Genomic DNA, 19,979 nt, shown 5'->3' on the forward strand with positions numbered 1-19,979 from the left:
TTCAACCTTTCTCTGTAACTTAGTTGTTGAAACCCAGGCAACATTCTAGTAAATCTCCTCTGTACTCTCTCTATTTTGTTGACATCCTTCCTATAATTGGGCAACCAAAATTGTACACCATACTCCAGATTTGGTCTCACCAATGCCTTGTACAATTTTAACATTACATCCCAGCTTCTATACTCAATGCTCTGATTTATAAAGGCTAGCATACCAAAAGCTTTTCTTTCCACCCTGTCTATATGAGATTCCACCTTCAAGGAACTATGCACGGTTATTCCCAGATCCCTCTGTTCAACTGCATTCTTCAATTCCCTACCATTTACCATGTACGTCCTATTTTGATTTGTCCTGCCAAGCTGTAGCACCTCACATTTATCAGCATTAAACTCCATCTGCCATCTTTCAGCCCATTCTTCCAAATGGCCTAAATTACTCTGTAGACTTTGGAAATCCTCTTCATTATCCACAACACCCCCTATCTTGGTATCATCTGCATACTTACTAATCCAATTTACCACACCTTCATCCAGATCATTGATGTACATGACAAACAACAAAGGACCCAACACAGATCCCTGAGATCCACTGAAATGTCACCCATCCTTTTCCCCCAGAGATGCTGCCCGACCCGCTGAGCGACTCCAGCATTTTGTGTCTATCGTTAGACTGTCCGACTTTGGCCATCAGCTACGTGACAGGCCGTTGGCGCGCAAAGATTTAGTTTTGAACAAAATCCCGGAGCGCCACGCGATACCGCGCACAATTCCATACCGCTCCGCGCTTCTCAGTGGGACCGGCCCCCGCGGCCACACGATCCCCGTGCACCTCAACACAGCGACGAGGTTGTGTAATTTGCTTGCCAAGGACACGTAAGTGGGACAGGGCCTTAACTTACTGTACCAATTTACTGTTGTGTTGGGTCTTTTTAAAATTGCTGATTTTTTTCTCACAAATATGTAATTACTGATTCTGTTCCATTCTGTTTTGTAGTTTTTTTGCACAATCCGCAAGCATTGCCACTTTTCATTTCACTGCACTGCACTGTGTATGTGACAAATAAACTTGACTTGACTTCATCAGACTCAGAGGAAAAGGAGAGATATGGAAGGGTACAAAGAGCATGTGAGGTGTGGAAAGGGCTGATCAAAGCAGGCAAGAGACAATAGACAATAGACAATAGGTGCAGGAGTAGGCCATTCAGCGCTTCGAGCCAGCACCGCCATTCAATGTGATCATGGCTGATCATCCCCAATCAGTACTCCGTTCCTGCCTTCTCCACATATTCCCTGACTCTGATATTCTCAAGAGCTCTATCTAGATCTCTCTTGAAAGCATCCAGAGAACCAGCCTCCACCGCCCTCTGAGGCGGAGAATTCCACAGACTCACCACTCTCTGTGAGAAAAAGTGTTTCCTCGTCTCATTCTAAATGACTTACTCCTTATTCTTAAACTGTGGCCCCTGGTTCTGGACTCCCCCAACATCGGGAACATGTTGCCTGCCTCTAGCGTGTCCAAGCCCTTAACAATCTTATATGCTTCAATGAGATACCCTCTTATCCTTCTAAACTCCAGAGTGTACAAGCCCAGCTGCTCCATTCTCTCAGCATATGACAGTCCCGCCATCCCGGGAATTAACCTTGTAAACCTACGCTGCACTCCCACAATAGCAAGAATGTCCTTCCTCAAATTAGGGGGCCAAAACTGCACACAAGTACTCCAGGTGTGGTCTCACTAGGTCTCTGTACAACTGCAGAAGGACCTCTTTGCTCCTATATTTGATTCCTCTTGTTATAAAGGCCAACATGCCATTTGCTTCCTTCACTGCCTGCTGTATCTGCATGCAGATGATGATCAAGGCAATGTACGATGGTTCATCGTATTATCTTGTGTTCTTTACCTTCTGATCTGACCATCCGGCTTTTCCCCGCTGCCGCACTCCATAATTGCTGTTGTGGTACGTGTAGAGATAAGGCCTTTCCTGTGGGAATCAGCAGATCGTAAGACGTTAGACAAGAGATACAGTGTAGCAACAGGAACATCGACCCACCGAGTCCGCGCCGACCAGCGATCACTCCGTACGCTGGGACTATCCCACACACACTACAGGGACAATTTTACAATGTTTACCGAAGCCAATTAACCCACAAACCTGCATGTCTTCGGAGTGAGGGAGGAAACCGGAGCACCCGGAGAAAACCCACGTGGTCACGGGGAGAAGGTGGAAAATCCGTACAGGCAGCACCCGTAGTCAGGATCGAACCCAGGCCTCTAGCGCTGTGAGGCAGCAACTCGACCACTGGGTCATCATGCCACCCCTAAGAGTCTAGAGAGTTGCTCATATGTACAGACAATGGAACAATGGCATTCTTGCAGCGTCATATGCAGGCCTTTAAACGCAACCCACATGGATAATATATAACTAATGAAAATTCAATAAATTAATAACCCCAGTACGAATGTAAACCAAAAATAAAGCAAAGTCCTTAGTGCACCAAGGACAGTCAATAGGCATTCAGAGTTGAGGTCATACAGTCTGTAGATCATCATTTACTTCGTATTGTGATGGGGTCAAGAGCCTGAGGGTTGTTGGGTTGAAGATATTCTTCAGCCTCAAAAGGAATCAAAGTGCCGGAGTAACTCAACGGCCCAGGCAGCAACTCTGGAGGTGACAATAGACAATGGGTGCAGGAGTAGGCCATTCGGCCCTTCGAGCCAGCACCGCCATCCAATGTTATCATGGCTGATCATCCCCAATCAGTGCCCCGTTCCTGCCTTATCCCCATATCCCCTGACTCCGCTATCTTTAAGAGTCCTATCCAGCTCTCTCTTGAAAGCATCCAGAGAATCTGCCTCCACCGCCCTCTGTGGCAGAGAATTCCACAGACTCACAACTCTCTGTGAGAAAAAGTGTTTCCTCGTCTCCGTTCTAAATGGCTTACCCATTATTCTTAAACTGTGGCCCCTGGTTCTGGACCCCCCCAACATCGGGAACATGTTTCCTGCCTCTAGTGTGTCCGATCCCTTAATAATCTTATATGTTTCAATAAGATGCCCTCTCATCCTTCTAAATTCCAGAGTGTACAAGCCCAGACTCTCCATTCTATCAATATATGACAGTTCCCGCCATCCTGGGAATTAACCTCGTGAACTTACACTGCACTCCCTCAATAGCAAGAATGTCCTTCCCCTAATTAGGGGACCAAAACCGCACACAATACTCCAGGGGTGGTCTCACTAGGGCTCTGTACAAGGTTGAGATCCTTCTTTAGACCTGAAACACCACCCAGGGAGATTCTTGACCTGAAACGTCACCTATGGAGGGATCTCAACCTGAAATGTCACCATGGAAGGGACTCGATTTGAAAAGTCACCTATGGAATGGTCTCGACACAAATGTCTTCTATCGTGTCTGAAGAAGGGTCTTGATCCAAAACATCACCTACCGAAGGGTCTCGGCCAAAAATGTTACCATGTTCTCCAAGGATGCTGCTTGACCTGTTGAGTTACTTCGGCATTTTATGTCCTTTTGTGTGTTAAACAGCATCTGTAGTTCTTTGTTTCTCTATTCTTGAACCTGGTGATAACGGTTTTCCTCCTGAAGGCAGGGGTGATATGAGAGTGTGGCCAGAGTGTTGTGGGTCTCTGATGATACTGGGGCTGACATTCCAAAATGGTACAGGTTTGTGGGTTAATTGGCTTGGTAAATGTATAAATTGTCCCAAGTGGGTGTAGGATAGTGTTAATGTGCGGGGATCGCTGGTCGGCACGGACCCGGTGGGCCAAAGGGCCTGTTTCCATGCTGTATCTCTAAACTAAAACTAAATAGGCACAAAATGCTGGAAGAACTCAACAGGTCTGGCAGCATCTCCGGCTAAAAATAATAGGTGATGTTTCGGAATGTGAATAAGGGTCCCAATCCGAAACGTCACCAATTCTTTTTCTCTTTGGCTGCCTGAGTTGAGTTACTCTGTTGAGTTGCTCCATCATTTTGTGTCGATCTCCTCGAGAGTATTCATCAACAAACTGAATCTCCTGAATCTTCAAAAGAAATAAAGGGGTTGAGAGACTTTTTTTGAGATTAGTCATAGAATGACAGCGTGGAAATCGGCCCTTCGGCCCAACTTGCCCACACAAGCCAACACGTCCCAGCCACTCTAGTCCCACCTGCCCGCATTTGGTCCATATCCCTCCAAACCTGTCCTATCTATGTACCTGTCTATCTGTTTCTTAAACGTTGCGTTAATGTGATGGATCCAGGTCAGATCTTCAGAATATACATCTCTGATTTGGATGAAGAGATTCAAAGTAACATTAGCAAATTTGCAGATAACACAAAGCTGGGAGGCAGTGTGAACTGTGAGGAGGATGCTATGAGAATGCAGGGTAACTTGGACAGGTTGGGGGAGTGGGCCGATGCATGGCAGATGAAGTTTAATGCAGATAAATGTGAGGTTATCCACTTTGGAAGCAAAAACAGGAAGGCAGATTATTATCTAAATGGCGTCAAGTTGGGAAAAGGGGAAGTACAACGGGATCTTGGGGGTCCTTGTACATCAGTCTATGTAAGTAAGCATGCAGGTACAGCAGGCAGTGAAGAAAGCAAATGGTATGTTGGCCATTATAACAAGAGGAGTCGAGTATAGGAGCAAAGAGGTCCTTCTGCAGTTGTACAGAGCTATAGTGAGACCACACCTGGAGTTTTGTGTGCAGTTTTGGTCCCCTAATTTGAGGAAGGACATTCGTGCTATTGAGGGAGTGCAGCGTAGGTTTACAAGGTTAATTCCCGGAATGGCGGGACTGTCATATGCTGATAGAATGGAGCAGCTGGGCTTGTACACTCTGGAGTTTAGGATGAGAGGGAATCTCATTGAAACATATAAGATTGTTAAGGGTTTAGACACACTAGAGGCAGGAAACATGTTCCCAATGTTGGGGGAGTCCAGAACCAGGGGCCACAGTTTAAGAATAAGGAGTAAGCCATTTAGGATGGAGACGAGGAAACACTTTTTCCCCACAAAGAGTGGCGAGTCTGTGGAATTCTCTGCCTCAGAGGGCGGTGGAGGCAGGTTCTCTGGATGCTTTCAAGAGAGAGCTAGAAAGGGCTCTTAAAGATAGCGGAGTCAGGGGATATGGGGAGAAGGCAGGAACGGGGTACTGATTGTGGATGATCAGCCATGTGAATGGCGGTGCTGGCTCCAAGGGCCGAATGGCCTACTCCTGCACCTACTGTCTATGTACAGTATCTAACTTAGTGTGTCAGGCAGCATATCTGGAGAAAAGAAATAGGTGATGTTTTGGATCAAGACTCTGAAGAAGGGTCTTGGCCTGATACATCACCCATTCATATAACCATATAACCATATAACAATCACAGCACGGAAACAGGCCATCTCGACTCTTCTAGTCCATGCCGAACACGTATTCTCCCCTAGTCCCATATACCTGTGCTCAGACCATACCCCTTTCTATTCCTTCTATCCAGAGATGCTGCCTGACCCGCTGAGTTACTCCAGCACTTTGTGTCGATCCGTGGTGTAAACCAGCATCTGCAGTTTCTTCCTACACATTATTTGGACCTTACCTGCTCTGGACAGTGCAACGGGGGCAGCGTTGGTGACAATTCAAGGACTTCATTTTTCTGACCAGCAGGTTCGAGCTGTGAAGAGGAACAGAGAGACTTAAGATTCCGCAGTCAAACCTAACAAAGGCGAGGCAGGTAAGGAGGAGATGCTGTTATTATCTCTGCTAATGTGGCATTTTAAAAACATAGGTGCAGGAGTAGGCCATTCGGCCCTTTGAGCCAGCACCGCCATTCAATATGATCATGGCTGATCATCCAAAATCAGTACCCTGTTCCTGCCTTCTCCCCATATCCCTTGATTGCTTTAGCCCTAAGAGATAAATCTAACCCTCTATTGAAAGCATCCAGTGAATTGGTCTCCACTGCCTTCTCTGGCAGAGAATTCCACAGATTCACAACTCTCTGGGTGAAATTATTTTTCCTCATCTCAGTCCTAAATGGCCGACCCGTTTTATTCTTAAATGTTGCATTAATAATAATAATAATAATAATAGTAAGCTTTATTAAGGACTCGAGGTCCAGACAAGGGGCAACATCACATTAAAATGGGTTTACCTGCATCTCTTCCAACCTCATCTATTGCGTCCGCTGCTCTAGATGTCAGCAGATCTATATCGGTGAGACCAAGCGGAGGTTGGGCGATCGTTTCGCCGAACACCTCCGCTCAGTCCGCAATAACCAAGCTGACTTCCCGGTGGCTCAGCACTTCAACTCCCCCTCCCACTCCGTCTCCGACCTCTCTGTCCTGGGTCTCCTCCATGGCCACAGCGAGCAGCACCGGAAATTGGAGGAACAGCACCTCATATTCCGTTTGGGGAGTCTGCATCCCGGGGGCATGAACATCGAATTCTCCCAATTTTGTTAGTCCTTGCTGTCTCCTCCCCTTCCTCAGCCCCCCTGCTGTCTCCTCCCATCCCCCAGCCTTCGGGCTCCTCCTCCTTTTTCCTTTCTTGTCCCCGCCCAACCCCGCCCCCCCATCAGTCTGAAGAAGGGTTTCGGCCCGAAACGTTGCCTATTTCCTTCACTCCATAGATGCTGCTGCACCCGCTGAGTTTCTCCAGCTTTTTTTGTGTAACCTTCGATTCTCCAGCATCTGCAGTTCCTTCTTAAACACATCACATTAAAATGAATTGTCTGTAATGTAATCCTGTTAGTCTGTGTCCAAGATGGCTGCCGTGAAGGGAGAGTGGACGCTGGCGCGCTTTAGTTGCCGCTGCTCTCTCTTCACATTGTGTTTTTTGATTTTCTGTTTTTGGACTGAATTCTGTTTTTAGTTTGTGTCTCTGTGATGTCTTTATTATTTATTTTACTCTGATTATATGTTTATATTCCTGTTAATCTATGTAAGGTGTCCTTGAGATGTCTGAAAGGCGCCCAATAAATAAAATTTATTATTATTATTATTGCATATTAAATATCATAAAATACATATAAAATCTTAGTATAACACTGATAAAAGCATCATAAATTATATATTAAAAAAAAAAACACAATACGTAAGTTAAAAATCCAGATTAAAAGAATGCTCAATGTCCTACAATGAGACAGCAATACCAGTGTCTCCACAGCTGGGATTCGTAGCGTGTAGTGCTACGTTTGAGAAGGCCACAATAATTACATTTTTAGAGTAATTTATCCTGCAAATGAATTTATACATGTGATGTTATAGGGTAGCTTCTAAAGTACTGACTCCTGCAGCCACAAACATATTACTGGCTTTTAGGTTTCCTTAGCACCATCTCGGTTTCCTCAGCAGTGTTCTCATGCCATCGTTATATGCCACCTTTAGTCTCTGCAAACTTGCCTTTCCATAGTTCGACCACAGGTGCGCAGTACACAAAGAACACAAAGTACTCGAGAAACTTGGGCGGTCACGGTGGCGCCGCGGTAGAGTTGTGGCCTTACAGCGCTTGCAGCGCCAGAGATCCGGGTCCCATCCCGACTACGGGTGCTGTCTGTACGGAGTTTGTACGTTCTCCCCGTGACCTGCGTGGGTTTTATAACCATATAACCATATAACAATTACAGCATGGAAACAGGCCAGCTCGGCCCTACAAGTCCGTGCCGAACAATTATTTTCCCTTAGTCCCACCTGCCTGCACTCATACCATAACCCTCCATTCCCTTCTAATTCATATGCCTATCCAATTTATTTTTAAATGATACCAATGAACCTGCCTCCACCACTTCCACTGGAAGCTCATTCCACACCGCTACCACTCTCTGAGTAAAGAAGTTCCCCCTCATGTTACCCCTAAACTTCTGTCCTTTAATTCTGAAGTCATGTCCTCTTGTTTGAATCTTCCCTATTCTCAAAGGGAAAAGCTGATCCACATCAACTCTGTCTATCCCTCTCATCATTTTAAAGACCTCTATCAAGTTCCCCCTTAACCTTCTGCGCTCCAGAGAATAAAGACCTAACTTATTCAACCTATCTCTGTAACTTAGTTGTTGAAACCCAGGCAACATTCTGGTAAATCTCCTCTGTACTCTCTCTATTTTGTTGACATCCTTCCTATGTGACCAAAATTGTACACCATACTCCAGGTTTGGTCTCACCAATGCCTTGTACAATTTTAACATTACATCCCAGCTTCTATACTCATACCTGCGTGGGTTTTCTCCGAGATCTTCGGTTTCCTCCCACACTCCAAAGACGTGCAGGTTTGTAGGTTAATTGGCTTCTGCAAATTGTCCCTAGTGTGTAGGATAGTGCAGGTGTAAGGGTGATTGTTGGTGATTGCGGACATCCTTAGGATCAGTTAATTGGCTTGGTGTATGTATAAATTGTCCCAATTGAGTGTGGAATAGTGTCAGTGTGCGGGGGTCGCTGGTCGGTGCGATCTCAGTGGGCCAGAGGGCCTGTTTCCGCGCTCTCTAAACTAAACTAAACTCAGAGGGTCAGGCCGCATCTTTGGGGGCACATGGATAGGTGACATTTCAGATCAGAGCCCTACTGCAGATTAAAGCGCTGGAGTAACTCAGCGGGTCAGGCAGCATCTCTGCACATAATGCTGGAGTAACTCAGCGGGTCAGGCAGCATCCCTGTACATAATGCTGGAGTAACTAAGCGGGTCAGGCAGCATCCCTGTACATAATGCTGGAGTAACTCAGCGGGTCAGGCAGCATCCCTGCACATAATGCTGGAGTAACTCAGCGGGTCAGGCAGCATCCCTGTACATAATGCTGGAGTAACTCAGCGGGTCAGGCAGCATCCCTGCACATAATGCTGGAGTAACTCAGCGGGTCGGGCAGCATCCCTGTACATAATGCTGGAGTAACTCAGCGGGTCAGGCAGCATCCCTGCACATAATGCTGGAGTAACTAACGGGTGGCGATGGCTTGAGCCACTTGGCGAACTTCTCCTGCTCCCTATGTTCCTTCCTGCAAGGAATGTCAGAGATGGGCCAAGAAGTTGGATGTAAACTTCGGGATTGCCTCTCCCATAAAACTGTGAGAGGCCCTTCACTTCACTTCACGTACAGTACAGTACAGTACCTTGATGGGTCAGGAGGGCCGATCAAACCCTGGCACGAGGGGCAATCACGCTGGCCTTGCACCCTCAGCCCTCTTGCACAAACAGGGGAACATAAACAGGGGTGTGGTGGAACAGGGATGGGTGGAGGGCTGTCGCTGGCAATAAAGATCCACGCCATAGATGCACCAGAAGATAGCAGCAGAGGGCAATGATTTCTGTGGAGCTATCTGTGATTAAATACTGCAGCAATCAGCGTGAGGTTATCAGAGATTGCCAGATCTCAACATCAACTTCATTGCCATCCTCTGATCCCTGGACCTTGGCTTTGCAGAAGACTCAGCGGGGACGGATTACTGAGAGCAAGGGCCTTCCTGCAAATATCAGCCTGTTCAAGAGGAAGCAAACGTTATAGAAACTGTTCTCAGTTTGTGGGAAGCTGTGCGGCACTGTTCTATGGTCGGCGATCTTTGTTCAATGTTCTATATTCTATGATCTACATTGGTTTTGTTTAGAGATACAGCGCGGAAACAGGCCCTTCGGCCCACCGACCAGCGATCACCCCATGTACACTAACACGCTATCCAGCTCTAGGGACAAGTTTGCATTTATACCAAGCCAATTAGCCAACAAACCTGCTCATCTTTGGGGTGTGGGAGGAAACCGGAGCACCCGGAGAAAACCCACGCAGGTCACGGGAAGAAAGTACAAACTCCGTATAGGCAGCACCCGTAGTCAGGATCGAACTGGGGTCTCTGGCGCTGTGAGGCAGCAACTCTACCCGCTGCGCCACCGTGATGCCCCACAGTAGTCCAGCACTTTGTGTTAATTAATTTTATATGAATCAGGTTGCCAGATGCCTGAGAAATTGACCCTATGACATTCATCACGGTGAGAAAGAAACACCATGTGTATGACAGATAAAACTAAAAAGCTCATCGGTTGACAATTATCTTATCCACAGCATCTTAGATTGGAGATAAGGGTGCTTTTTATTTAACATTTTATTTCAGAAACAGCTGGGTAAAAGGCCAATGAACCCAAATTGTACAGGTATGTAAATAAGTATTGTGGAATCATTCAGATTGTTGGTGATATGTTTGCCAAGGAGAGAGGCTTCAGTGTTAACATGGTGAGCAGCCAAGATCAGAGAGCAGCCTTTGTTTATCGAGCAATTTTTGACTCAGTTTTCAGATTGAAAATAGATGGGAGGGGTTATTAAAGTGCAGCTAGAGTCATAGTCATACAGCACGCAAGCAGGCCCTTTGGCCAAACTCGGCCATGCCGACCCTTCTAAAATGGTCCCATTTGTCTGAGGTAGACAAAGCAACCTCCCTTCTAGGCAGCATGAAGCAAATGAGGTGCTTGAGGAGTATAAGGAATGTAAAAAGAATCTTAAGAAATAAATTAGAAAAGCTAAAAGAAGACATGAGGTTGCTTTGGCAAGTAAGGTGAAAGTAAATCCAAAGGGTTTCTACAGCTATATTAATAGCAAAAGGATAACGAGGGATAAAATTGGTCCATTGGAGAGACAGAGTGGACAGCTATCTGCAGAGCCGAAAGAGATGGGGGAGATATTGAACAATTTATTTTCGTCGGTATTCACCAAGGAGAAGGATATTGAATTATGTGAGGTAATGGAAACTAGTAGAGTAGCTATGGATACCATGAGTTTCAAAGTAAAAGAAGTACTGACACTTTTGAAAAATATAAAAGTGGATAAGTCTCCAGGTCCTGACAGGATATTCCCTAGGACATTGAGGGAAGTTAGTGTAAAAATAGCCGGGGCTATGACAGAAATATTTCAAATGTCATTAGAAACGGGAATAGTCCCCGAGGTTTGGCGTACTGCGCATGTTGTTCCATTGTTTAAAAAGGGTTGTTGTCTATATGGACTTTAGTAAGGCCTTTGACAAGGTTCCTCATGGAAGGTTGGTTAAGAAGGTTCAACTGTTGGGTATAAATGCAGGAGTAGCAAGATGGATTCAACAGTGGCTGAATGGGAGAAGCCAGAGGGTAATGGTGGATGGTTGTTTGTCGGGTTGGAGGCAGGTGACTAGTGGGGTGCCTCAGGGATCTGTGTTGGGTCCTTTGTTGTTTGTCATGTACATCAATGATCTGGATGAAGGTGTGGTAAATTGGATTAGTAAGTATGCAGATGATACCAAGATAGGGGGTGTTGTGGATAATGAAGAGGATTTCCAAAGTCTACAGAGTGATTTAGGCCATTTGGAAGAATGGGCTGAAAGATGGCTGATAAATGTGAGGTGCTACACCTAGGCAGGACAAATCAAAATAGGACGTACATGGTAAATGGTAGGGAATTGAAGAATACAGTTGAACAGAGGGATCTGGGAATAACCGTGCATAGTTCCTTGAAGGTGGAATCTCATATAGATAGGGTGGTAAAGAAAGCTTTTGGTATGCTAGCCTTTATAAATCAGAGCATTGATTATAGAAGCTGGAATGTAATGTTAAAATTGTACAAGGCATTGGTGAGACCAAATCTGGAGTATGGTGTACAATTTTGGTCGCCCAATTATAGGAAGGATGTCAACAAAATAGAGAGAGTACAGAGGAGATTTACTAGAATGTTGCCTGGGTTTCAACAACTAAGTTACAGAGAAAGGTTGAATAAGTTAGGTCTTTATTCTCTGGAGCGCAGAAGGTTAAGGGGGGGACTTGATAGAGGTCTTTAAAATGATGAGAGGGATAGACAGAGTTGATGTGGATCAGCTTTTCCCTTTGAGAATAGGGAAGATTCAAACAAGAGGACATGACTTCAGAATTAAAGGACAGAAGTTTAGGGGTAACATGAGGGGGAACTTCTTTACTCAGAGAGTGGTAGCGGTGTGGAATGAGCTTCCAGTGGAAGTGGTGGAGGCAGGTTCGTTGGTATCATTTAAAAATAAATTGGATAGGCATATGGATGAGAAGGGAATGGAGGGTTATGGTATGAGTGCAGGCAGGTGTGACTAAGGGAAAAAAGTTGTTCGGCACGGACTTGTAGGGCCGAGATGGCCTGTTTCCATGTTGTAATTGTTATATGGTTATATGGTTATATGGTTATTGATTCCATCTACACCATGCTGCCTCGGCAAGGCCAGCATCATAATCCAGGAGCAATCCACACCCCCTCTTCTCCCCTCTCCCCTCAGCCAGAGAGACAGAAGTTTGACAACACACACCTTTAGTTTAGTTTAGAGATACAGCGCGGAAACAGCCCTTCGGCTCCCTTGGTCCGCCCCGACCCTGCACACTATCACTATCCTGCACCCACTAGGGACATTTTTTACATTTACCAAGCCAATTAACCTACAGACCTGCAAGTCTTTTCGAGTGTGGGAGGAAACCGAAGATGTCGGAGGAAACCCATGCAGGTCACGGGGAGAACGTACAAACTCCGTACAGACAGCGCCCGTAGTCGGGATCGAACCCGGGTCTCTGGCGCTGCATTCGCTATAAGGCAGCAACTCTACCGCTGTGCCACCGTGACCTCGAGATTCAGGGAGAGTTTCTTCACAGCTGTAATCAGGCAACTGAATCGACCAGTTAAGAGAGCGGTCCTGACCTCACATCGACATCATTGGAGACCTTTGAACTATTCTAATCGGATTTTATGGGACTTCATCTTGCACGAATCCATTATCTGTATTTTGTGGAAGGCTTGATTGTAATCATATATAGTCTTTATGCTGCCTGGTTGGCACACATCCAAAAGTATTTCACAGTACCTGGGTACCCGTGACAATAATAAACTAAACTAAACTAAACTGAACTAAACGTATAGCTGTTATAGTATTAGGCTGGGGGCCGAGGAGCTTTATTCCAGTGTTTCGTCACCCAAGTCACAGAACTACATGAAATTTTCACATGTTGTGTAAAAACATTATATAAGCCACCCCTGAAACTCATCATGAACTAGACTTGCACGTTTTTAAAATTAAATTAGAGGAAAACCGGGGAAAATGTTCGGGTATTTTTAGTCCAATCAAAGCACGTTTAACGTTGAGTTACACAAAAATGCTGGAGAAACTCAGCGGGTGCAGCAGCATCTATGGAGCGAAGGAAATAGGCAATGTTTCGGGCCGAAACCCTTCTTCAGACTGACATTGCTATTAAGAAACTGTCCCTGAATCTAGAATTCACAGTGGCAGAGTGGTAGAGTTGCTGCCTTACAGCGAATGCAGTGCCGGAGACACGGGTTCGATCCTGACTACGGGCGCTGTCTGTTAACATTGAGTTGTCTGCCAGTTGGCCAATCACGCGCTTTGTTTCAGGCTAGCACACATCATAGCTGAGCGGGCTTCACTGATGCCTGTTTTACTGGAGACTCTGATGAAGGTTCTTTGTCGTGGAAACTTGCGGCAGGGTAATTGAATTTAGTGAGAAAAGCATTAAGAAGTCAGAAAAATGTGCAGCTACGAGTATAGAAGTGGAAGAAAGTCTTGAAAGCAAAGAGTCGTAACATCTTTCTGGTCGCCGTTGGATTTTGAAATGTTCAAAACCTGTCGGCGACTGTTGGCTTGACGCCAATGAGCGTAGCTTGATTTCTCCTGACATAGGTGCTGTCGTAGGTTGGGGCCAGGTGACCTAGGTTGGCGTTGGTGCTGACTTCATTTTTGTTTTGTTGTTAAAGTAATGATTCTATTTCAAATTTTATGTCGAAGGGGGGATCCAGTCATCGGTTTATTGGCGACCACCTACGACTATGACAATTGCCGGCAATCGCCTAAAAATAGCATGTGGGACAAGCCCATCACTCCAGCACTTTGTGTCTTTCATCTGTAGTAAGTACATTGCTAGATGAGGAATCTGAGGGCTAAGACATGCCTGCATTTGGAAAGATAGGCGATGATCAGAGACAGCTAGCATGGCTTTTTGCCCGGGAGACTGTGTGTCTGGGACTTTTGAAGGAGTAACCAAGAAGGCAATGAGGGCGGGGGAGTAGATACAGTCTATCTGGTCTTTGGCAAGACTCTTGATAAGGTTCAACAAGGTAGGCTGCTCTGGAAGATTAGATGACATGAGATCCAAGGTATTGTCGGAAACTTTGAAAATGAAAATGAATAGTTTGTAATGTGTTTAACCCTGGGAAAAAACTGTCCCTGAATCTGGAGGTGTGTGCGTTTTCACACTTCTGTACCTTTTGCCCGATGGGAGAGGGGAGAAGAGGGAGTGGCCAGGGAGCGACTGGTCCTTCTTGGATGACTCATGCTGCTGGCCTTGCCGAGGCAGCGTGAGGTGTAGATGGAGTCAATGGAAGGGAGGTCGGTCTGGGCTGTGTCCACAATTCTCTGCATGGGACTAAATTTGACTAAATTGGGAAAAGTCATTGGCTTGATGGTAGCAAGTAGAGGTTGATAGTGCAAGGTTTCTGTTTGGACAGAAGGCCCGTCAAAAAGTGGCGTGCGTTAGGGGTGATCATGTAAAGGTGTATAAAATCATGAAGGACATAGTTACGGTAAATGCACACAGTCAAGAACTAGAGGGATAGGTTTAAGGTGAGAGGGAAAGGATTTAATAGGAACCCGAGGGGCATCTTTTTTCCAATCAAAGGTAGCATGTATATGCCAGGTAAAGTAGTTGAGGCAGCAGTTAAAAGACATTTGGACAGGTCCATAGATAGGAAAGGTTTAGAGGGATGAGTCAACTGGATGAGTGTAGATGGGGCATCTCGTTCTTATCCCTTGGTTATCTCCTCGTCTACAAACGACAATGGACCATTGTGGGCTCTGCCATTCCTTGGTCATCGGTGCCGGCTCTGATTTATTATTTTTATACCTTTCATTCATTTGTTCTTTACACCTTTTCATATCTCTAATGTCCTTCTGCCCTGACTCGACCCAAAACGTCACCCGTTCCTTCTCTCCAGAGATGCTGCCTGTCCTGCTGAGTTACTCCAGCTTTTTTGTGTCTATCTTCGTCATGGATGAGTTGGGCCGAATGGCCTGTCTCCGTGCTGTATGACTCCATGTTCGTAAGTTCTGGGAGCAGAATTAGGCCATTCGGCCCATGAAGTCTACTCCGCCATTCAATCATGGCTGATCTATCTCTCCCTCCTAACCCCATTCTCCCCATAACACCCATACTGATCAATAATCTATCTATTTCCATTCTAAAAATATCCATTGACTTGTCCTCCACGGCCGTCTGTGGCAATGAATTCCACAGATTCACCAACCTCTGCCTAAAGAAATTCCTCCTCATCTCCTTTTCTAAAGGAACGTCCTTTAATTCTGAGACTGTGCCCTCTGGTCCTAGACTCTCCCACTAGTGGAAACATCCCCTCCGTCAGGGAGCAGAGTTAGGTGGAGCTGATTGCTCTGCAGAACATGTACTACGTACCATATTATTCCAAAGACCGCTGGCTAAAAGGGGAAAGCTCCTGACACTGAAATGGAGGTCGCTCCCCGAAAAGTAGCTGAGATCAGCTTTGCCTTCCTGTAAGAAAAATTAAACATTGAGCAATCATATATAAGATGATGTTGTCATTACAACATGAAACAAACAAACATTATGTAAGGGTGGCACGGGCGCAGGGGTAGAGTTGCCGCCTAGCAGCGCTAGAGACCAGGCTTGTATACTCTGGAATTTAGAAGGATGAGAGGGGATCTTATTGAAACATATAAGATTATTAACGGTTTGGACACACTAGAGGCAGGAAACATGGTCCCGAAGATGGGGGAGTCCAGAACCAGGGGCCACAGTTGAAGAATAAGGAGTAAGCCATTTAGAACGGAGAAGGGGAAAAACTTTTTCACACAGAGAATGGTGAGTGTGTGGAATTCTCTGCCTCAGAGGGTGGTGGAGGCCGGTTCTCTGGTTCATGTGTGTGTGTGTGTGTGTGTGTGTGTGTGAGCGTATGTACGTGCGTGCATGCGTGTGTGCGTATGTACGTGCGTGTGTGTGTGTGTGAGCGTATGTATGTGCATGCATGTGTGTGTGAGCGTATGTACGTGCATGCATGTGCGTGTGTGCGTATGTACGTGCGTGCATGTGTGTGTACGTATGTACGTGCGTGTGTGTGTGTGAGCGTATGTACGTGCATGCATGTGTGTGTGAGCGTATGTACGTGCGTGCAAGTGCGTGTGTGCATATGTACGTGCGTGCATATGTGTGTGTGTATGTATGTGTGTGTGTGTGTGCGTATGTACGTTCATGCATGTGCGTGTGTGCGTATGTACGTGCGTGCATGCGTGTGTGCGTATGTACGTGCGTGTGTGTGTGTGTGAGCGTATGTACGTGCATGCATGTGTGTGTGTGCGTATGTACGTGCGTGTGTGTGTGTGTGCGTATGTACGTGCGAGTGTATGTGTGAGCGTATGTACGTGCATGCATGTGTGTGTGAGCGTATGTACGTGCGTGTGTGTGTGTGTGCATATGTACGTGCGTGCATGTGTGTGTGTGCGTATGTACGTGCATGCATGTGTGTGTGTGTGTATGTACGTGCATGCATATGTGTGTGTGTATGTATGTGCGTGTGTGTGTGCGTATGTACGTTCATGCATGTGTGTGTGTGCGTATGTACGTGCGTGCATGTGTGTGTCTCTGACTGTCTGCCAGCCTCACCATCTCTTATCTGTCCCTCTTATTAAAAGTACCCGTCTAACGTCATTAAGTTCTACACAAACATAGCGGACCAAATCTGTACACTGTGACTGGCTAGATTGTAATCATGTATAGACTTTCTGCCTACTGGATAGCATACAACAACAAAAGCTTTTCACTGTATGTAGAAGTTGGGAGGTCATGTTGCAGTTGTATAAGACGTTGGTGAGACCGCATTTAGAATATTGTGTTCAGTTCTGGGCACCATGTTATAGGAAAGATATTGTCAAGCTGGAAAGGGTTCAGAGAAGATTTACGAGGATGTTGCCAGGACAAGAGGGTGTGAACTATAGGGAGAGGTTGAGTAGGCTGGGTCTCTATTCTGTTGGAGGTTGAGGGGTGATCTTATAGAGGTGTACAAAATCATGAGAGGAATAGAAAACTTGCCCAGAGTAGGTGAATCGAGGACCAGAGGACGTAGGTTTAAGGTGAAGGAAAAAGATTTAATAGGAATCTGAGGGGTAACCTTTTCACACAAAGGGAGGTGGGTGTATGGAACGAGCTGGGACTGTCACAACGTTTGTGAGACAGTTAGACAGGTACATGGATAGGACAGGTTTGCAGGGATATGGATCAAATGCAGGCAGGTGGGTCTAGTGTAGATGGGGCATGTTGGGCGGTGTGGGCACGTTGTGCTGAAGATCCTGTTTCCACACTGTATCACTCTATGACGTTATAATGGAAGTGGGAGAACAGTTAAATGAACCAAATACTCTCTGCAGAGACTCTATGAAGATGTACCTCGGTACACATGACAGTAATAAGCTAAGCTAAGCTAATGGGGGATGGGGTGAGTTCCACGCGTCAAGGTTCTCCCGCACAGTCCTTGCTTCCCACGCACGCCGCGTGTCTCTCCTTGACTCCTGCAGCCAAGTGGAGCGATGAACTTACGGCATTGAGAGGGAGCCTCAAGTTCCGGAGGAAGGGCTGCAGGACCACGGTGTAATCCTCCCGCTGGTCGTAGATCCCCGAGTACACCAGCTCCCGGACGGCCTTCTGCCGAAACAACCACAACAAAGGTTCGTTGGTTACAGTGTTACCAGGCAACACGGTGGCGCAGCGGTAGAGTTGCTGCCTCACAGCGCCAGAGACCCGAGTTCCATCCCAACTACGGGTGCTGTCCGTACGGAGTTTTACGTTCTCCCCGTCCCCGTGAGTTTTCTCCAGGCGCTCCGGTTCCCTCCCACACTCCAAAGACGTACAGGTTTGTCGGTTAATTGGCTTGGTGTAAATGTAAGTTTTCGCTAGTGTGTGTAGGATAGTGTTGGTGTGCAGGGATCGCAGGTCAGTGCACATTTGGCGGGTGAAAGGCTTGTTTCCACGCTGTATCTCTAAACTAAACTAAATTAAACGAAGTAAATAGACACACAAAGCTGGATTAACTCAGCCGGACAGGCAGTATCTCTGGAGAGAAGGAATGGGCGATGTATTGGATCAAGACCCTTCTTCAGTAAACACAAAACTCACTTGTCTTCTCGTCTATCACCCATGCCTGCACACACACACACGCACACACGCACACACACACACACACACACACACACACACACACACACACACACACACACACACACACACACACACACACACACACACACACACACACACACACACACACACACACACACACACACACCCACACACACACACACGCACACACACACACACACACACACACACACACACACACACACACACCCTCCCTCAAACCCCCCCCCCCCCCCATTCCCCCCACTCTACCCTGTACCCCACCCTGGTGTGGACCGATTTCTCCCACTATCGTGCCCCCTGTCCCTTTCCCCACCCTCGTCCACATATTGGTCCCTTCTTCAGGCGTGTGTCTACAGATGATACTGAGATACAATGCACTGGAGTGTGGAGTATATAGTAGTTTCTCAATGTCGCAGTTCCAGGGCAAAGATCCTGTGTGTGCAGGGTGGAAATATCAGAGACTAGAGACCGTTGCTTTAAGGCAAGAGGAACAACGATTAATGAAGATCCCCGGAATGAGTAGGTTAACCTACGATGAGCGTTTGTCAGCACTGGGCCTGTACTCGCTGGAGTTTAGATGAATGAGCGGGGACCTCATTGAAACTTACAGAATAGTGAAAGGCTTGGATAGAGTGGATGTGGGGAGGATGTTTCCACTAGTGGGAGAGCCTAGGACTAGAGGGCACAGCTTCAGAATTAAAGGACGTTCCTTTAGGAAGGAGATGAGGAGGAACTTCTTTAGCCAGAGGGTGGTGAATCTGTGGAATTCATTGCCACAGAATCTGTGGAGGCCAAGTCAGTGGATATTTTAAGGCAGAGATAGATAGATTCTTGATTAGTACGGGGTTATGGGGAGAAGGCAGGTGTTTAGGAGGGAGAGATAGAGCAGCCATGATTGAATGGCAGAGTAGATTTAATGGGCCGAATGGCCACATTTTACTCCTATCACTTATGACCTTGTGACCTAAGGCGCGCGGAGTAAGTTTATTTAAACACAGAGTGGTGGGGGGCTGGAAGGTACTGCCAGGGGTGGTGGTCGAAGCAGATACGATAGTGGTGTTTAAGAGGGTTTTAGCCGGCTAGGGTCAATAGTCAAGTCTATAGAGTCAAGACTCATAGGTCCAGAAACGGAACAATGAGATTGTTACTTGCGCATGGATATGCAGAGGAAGGAGGGATATGGATTATGTGTGGGCAGCTAAGAGTTGGACACAAAGTAATTCAGAGTAATTCAGACAACATTTCAGGGTCAGGCAACATTTCTCAGAAAACATGGATAGGCGATGTTTCTCATTCTCATTCGGACCCCTCTTCAGATTGGACCCAGAAAGTCACCTATCCAAGTTTTCCGGGGATGCTGCCTGACCCTCTGAGTTACTCCAGCACTTTGTGTCTTTTTTTGTGTAAACCAGCATCTGCAGTTCCTTGTGTCCACAGAGAAGAGATGATCTTGGCGTCGTGTTCGATGTTCTAATACATTACACTGCAAATTGCCACTTTCATTTCACTGCACATCTCGTATGTGTATGTGACAAATAAACTTGACTTGACTTGACTTGAAATACAACATAATTCACCAACAGCAATAAATGAGGTTGAGGTGTTACCTACCCTGTAGTCACTGCTGATTTTATTTACAGATACGTTTCCTGAGTTGTGGAGTTTGGCCAGGCACTTTGAAACAAAAACCCTGTGGGAACAAAAAAAGATCATAAACATGTCTTTGTGGATCACAAGAGGTAGATCTTTAAGGCAGAGATGGATAGATTCTTGATTAGTGCGGGTGTCAGGAATTATGGGGAGAAAGCAGGAGAATGG

At 46.3% G+C, this 19,979-nt stretch overlaps 1 protein-coding gene across 2 annotated transcripts in view; it reads right to left on the minus strand.

The window, feature by feature from the left end:
- The window catches only part of LOC129694334 (phospholipase B1, membrane-associated-like), a 71,955-nt gene that overhangs the window by 46,425 nt on the left and 5,551 nt on the right, over positions 1-19,979 (minus strand). Inside the window, exons 4-8 of one of the 2 annotated variants that reach the window (XM_055631038.1) lie at positions 19,773-19,851; positions 17,562-17,666; positions 15,408-15,503; positions 5,585-5,659; positions 1,901-1,981 (exon numbers count right to left, since the gene is read on the minus strand). In XM_055631038.1, the coding sequence (XP_055487013.1) occupies positions 1,901-1,981; positions 5,585-5,659; positions 15,408-15,503; positions 17,562-17,666; positions 19,773-19,851 (436 nt within the window). Of the gene's footprint in view, positions 1-1,900; positions 1,982-5,584; positions 5,660-15,407; positions 15,504-17,561; positions 18,086-19,772; positions 19,852-19,979 lie in introns of those variants that run through there. The other variant, XM_055631037.1, reaches the window with a different exon arrangement.

This window comes from Leucoraja erinacea, unplaced genomic scaffold (assembly GCF_028641065.1).
Source record: "Leucoraja erinacea ecotype New England unplaced genomic scaffold, Leri_hhj_1 Leri_62S, whole genome shotgun sequence".
Lineage (NCBI taxonomy): Eukaryota > Metazoa > Chordata > Chondrichthyes > Rajiformes > Rajidae > Leucoraja > Leucoraja erinaceus.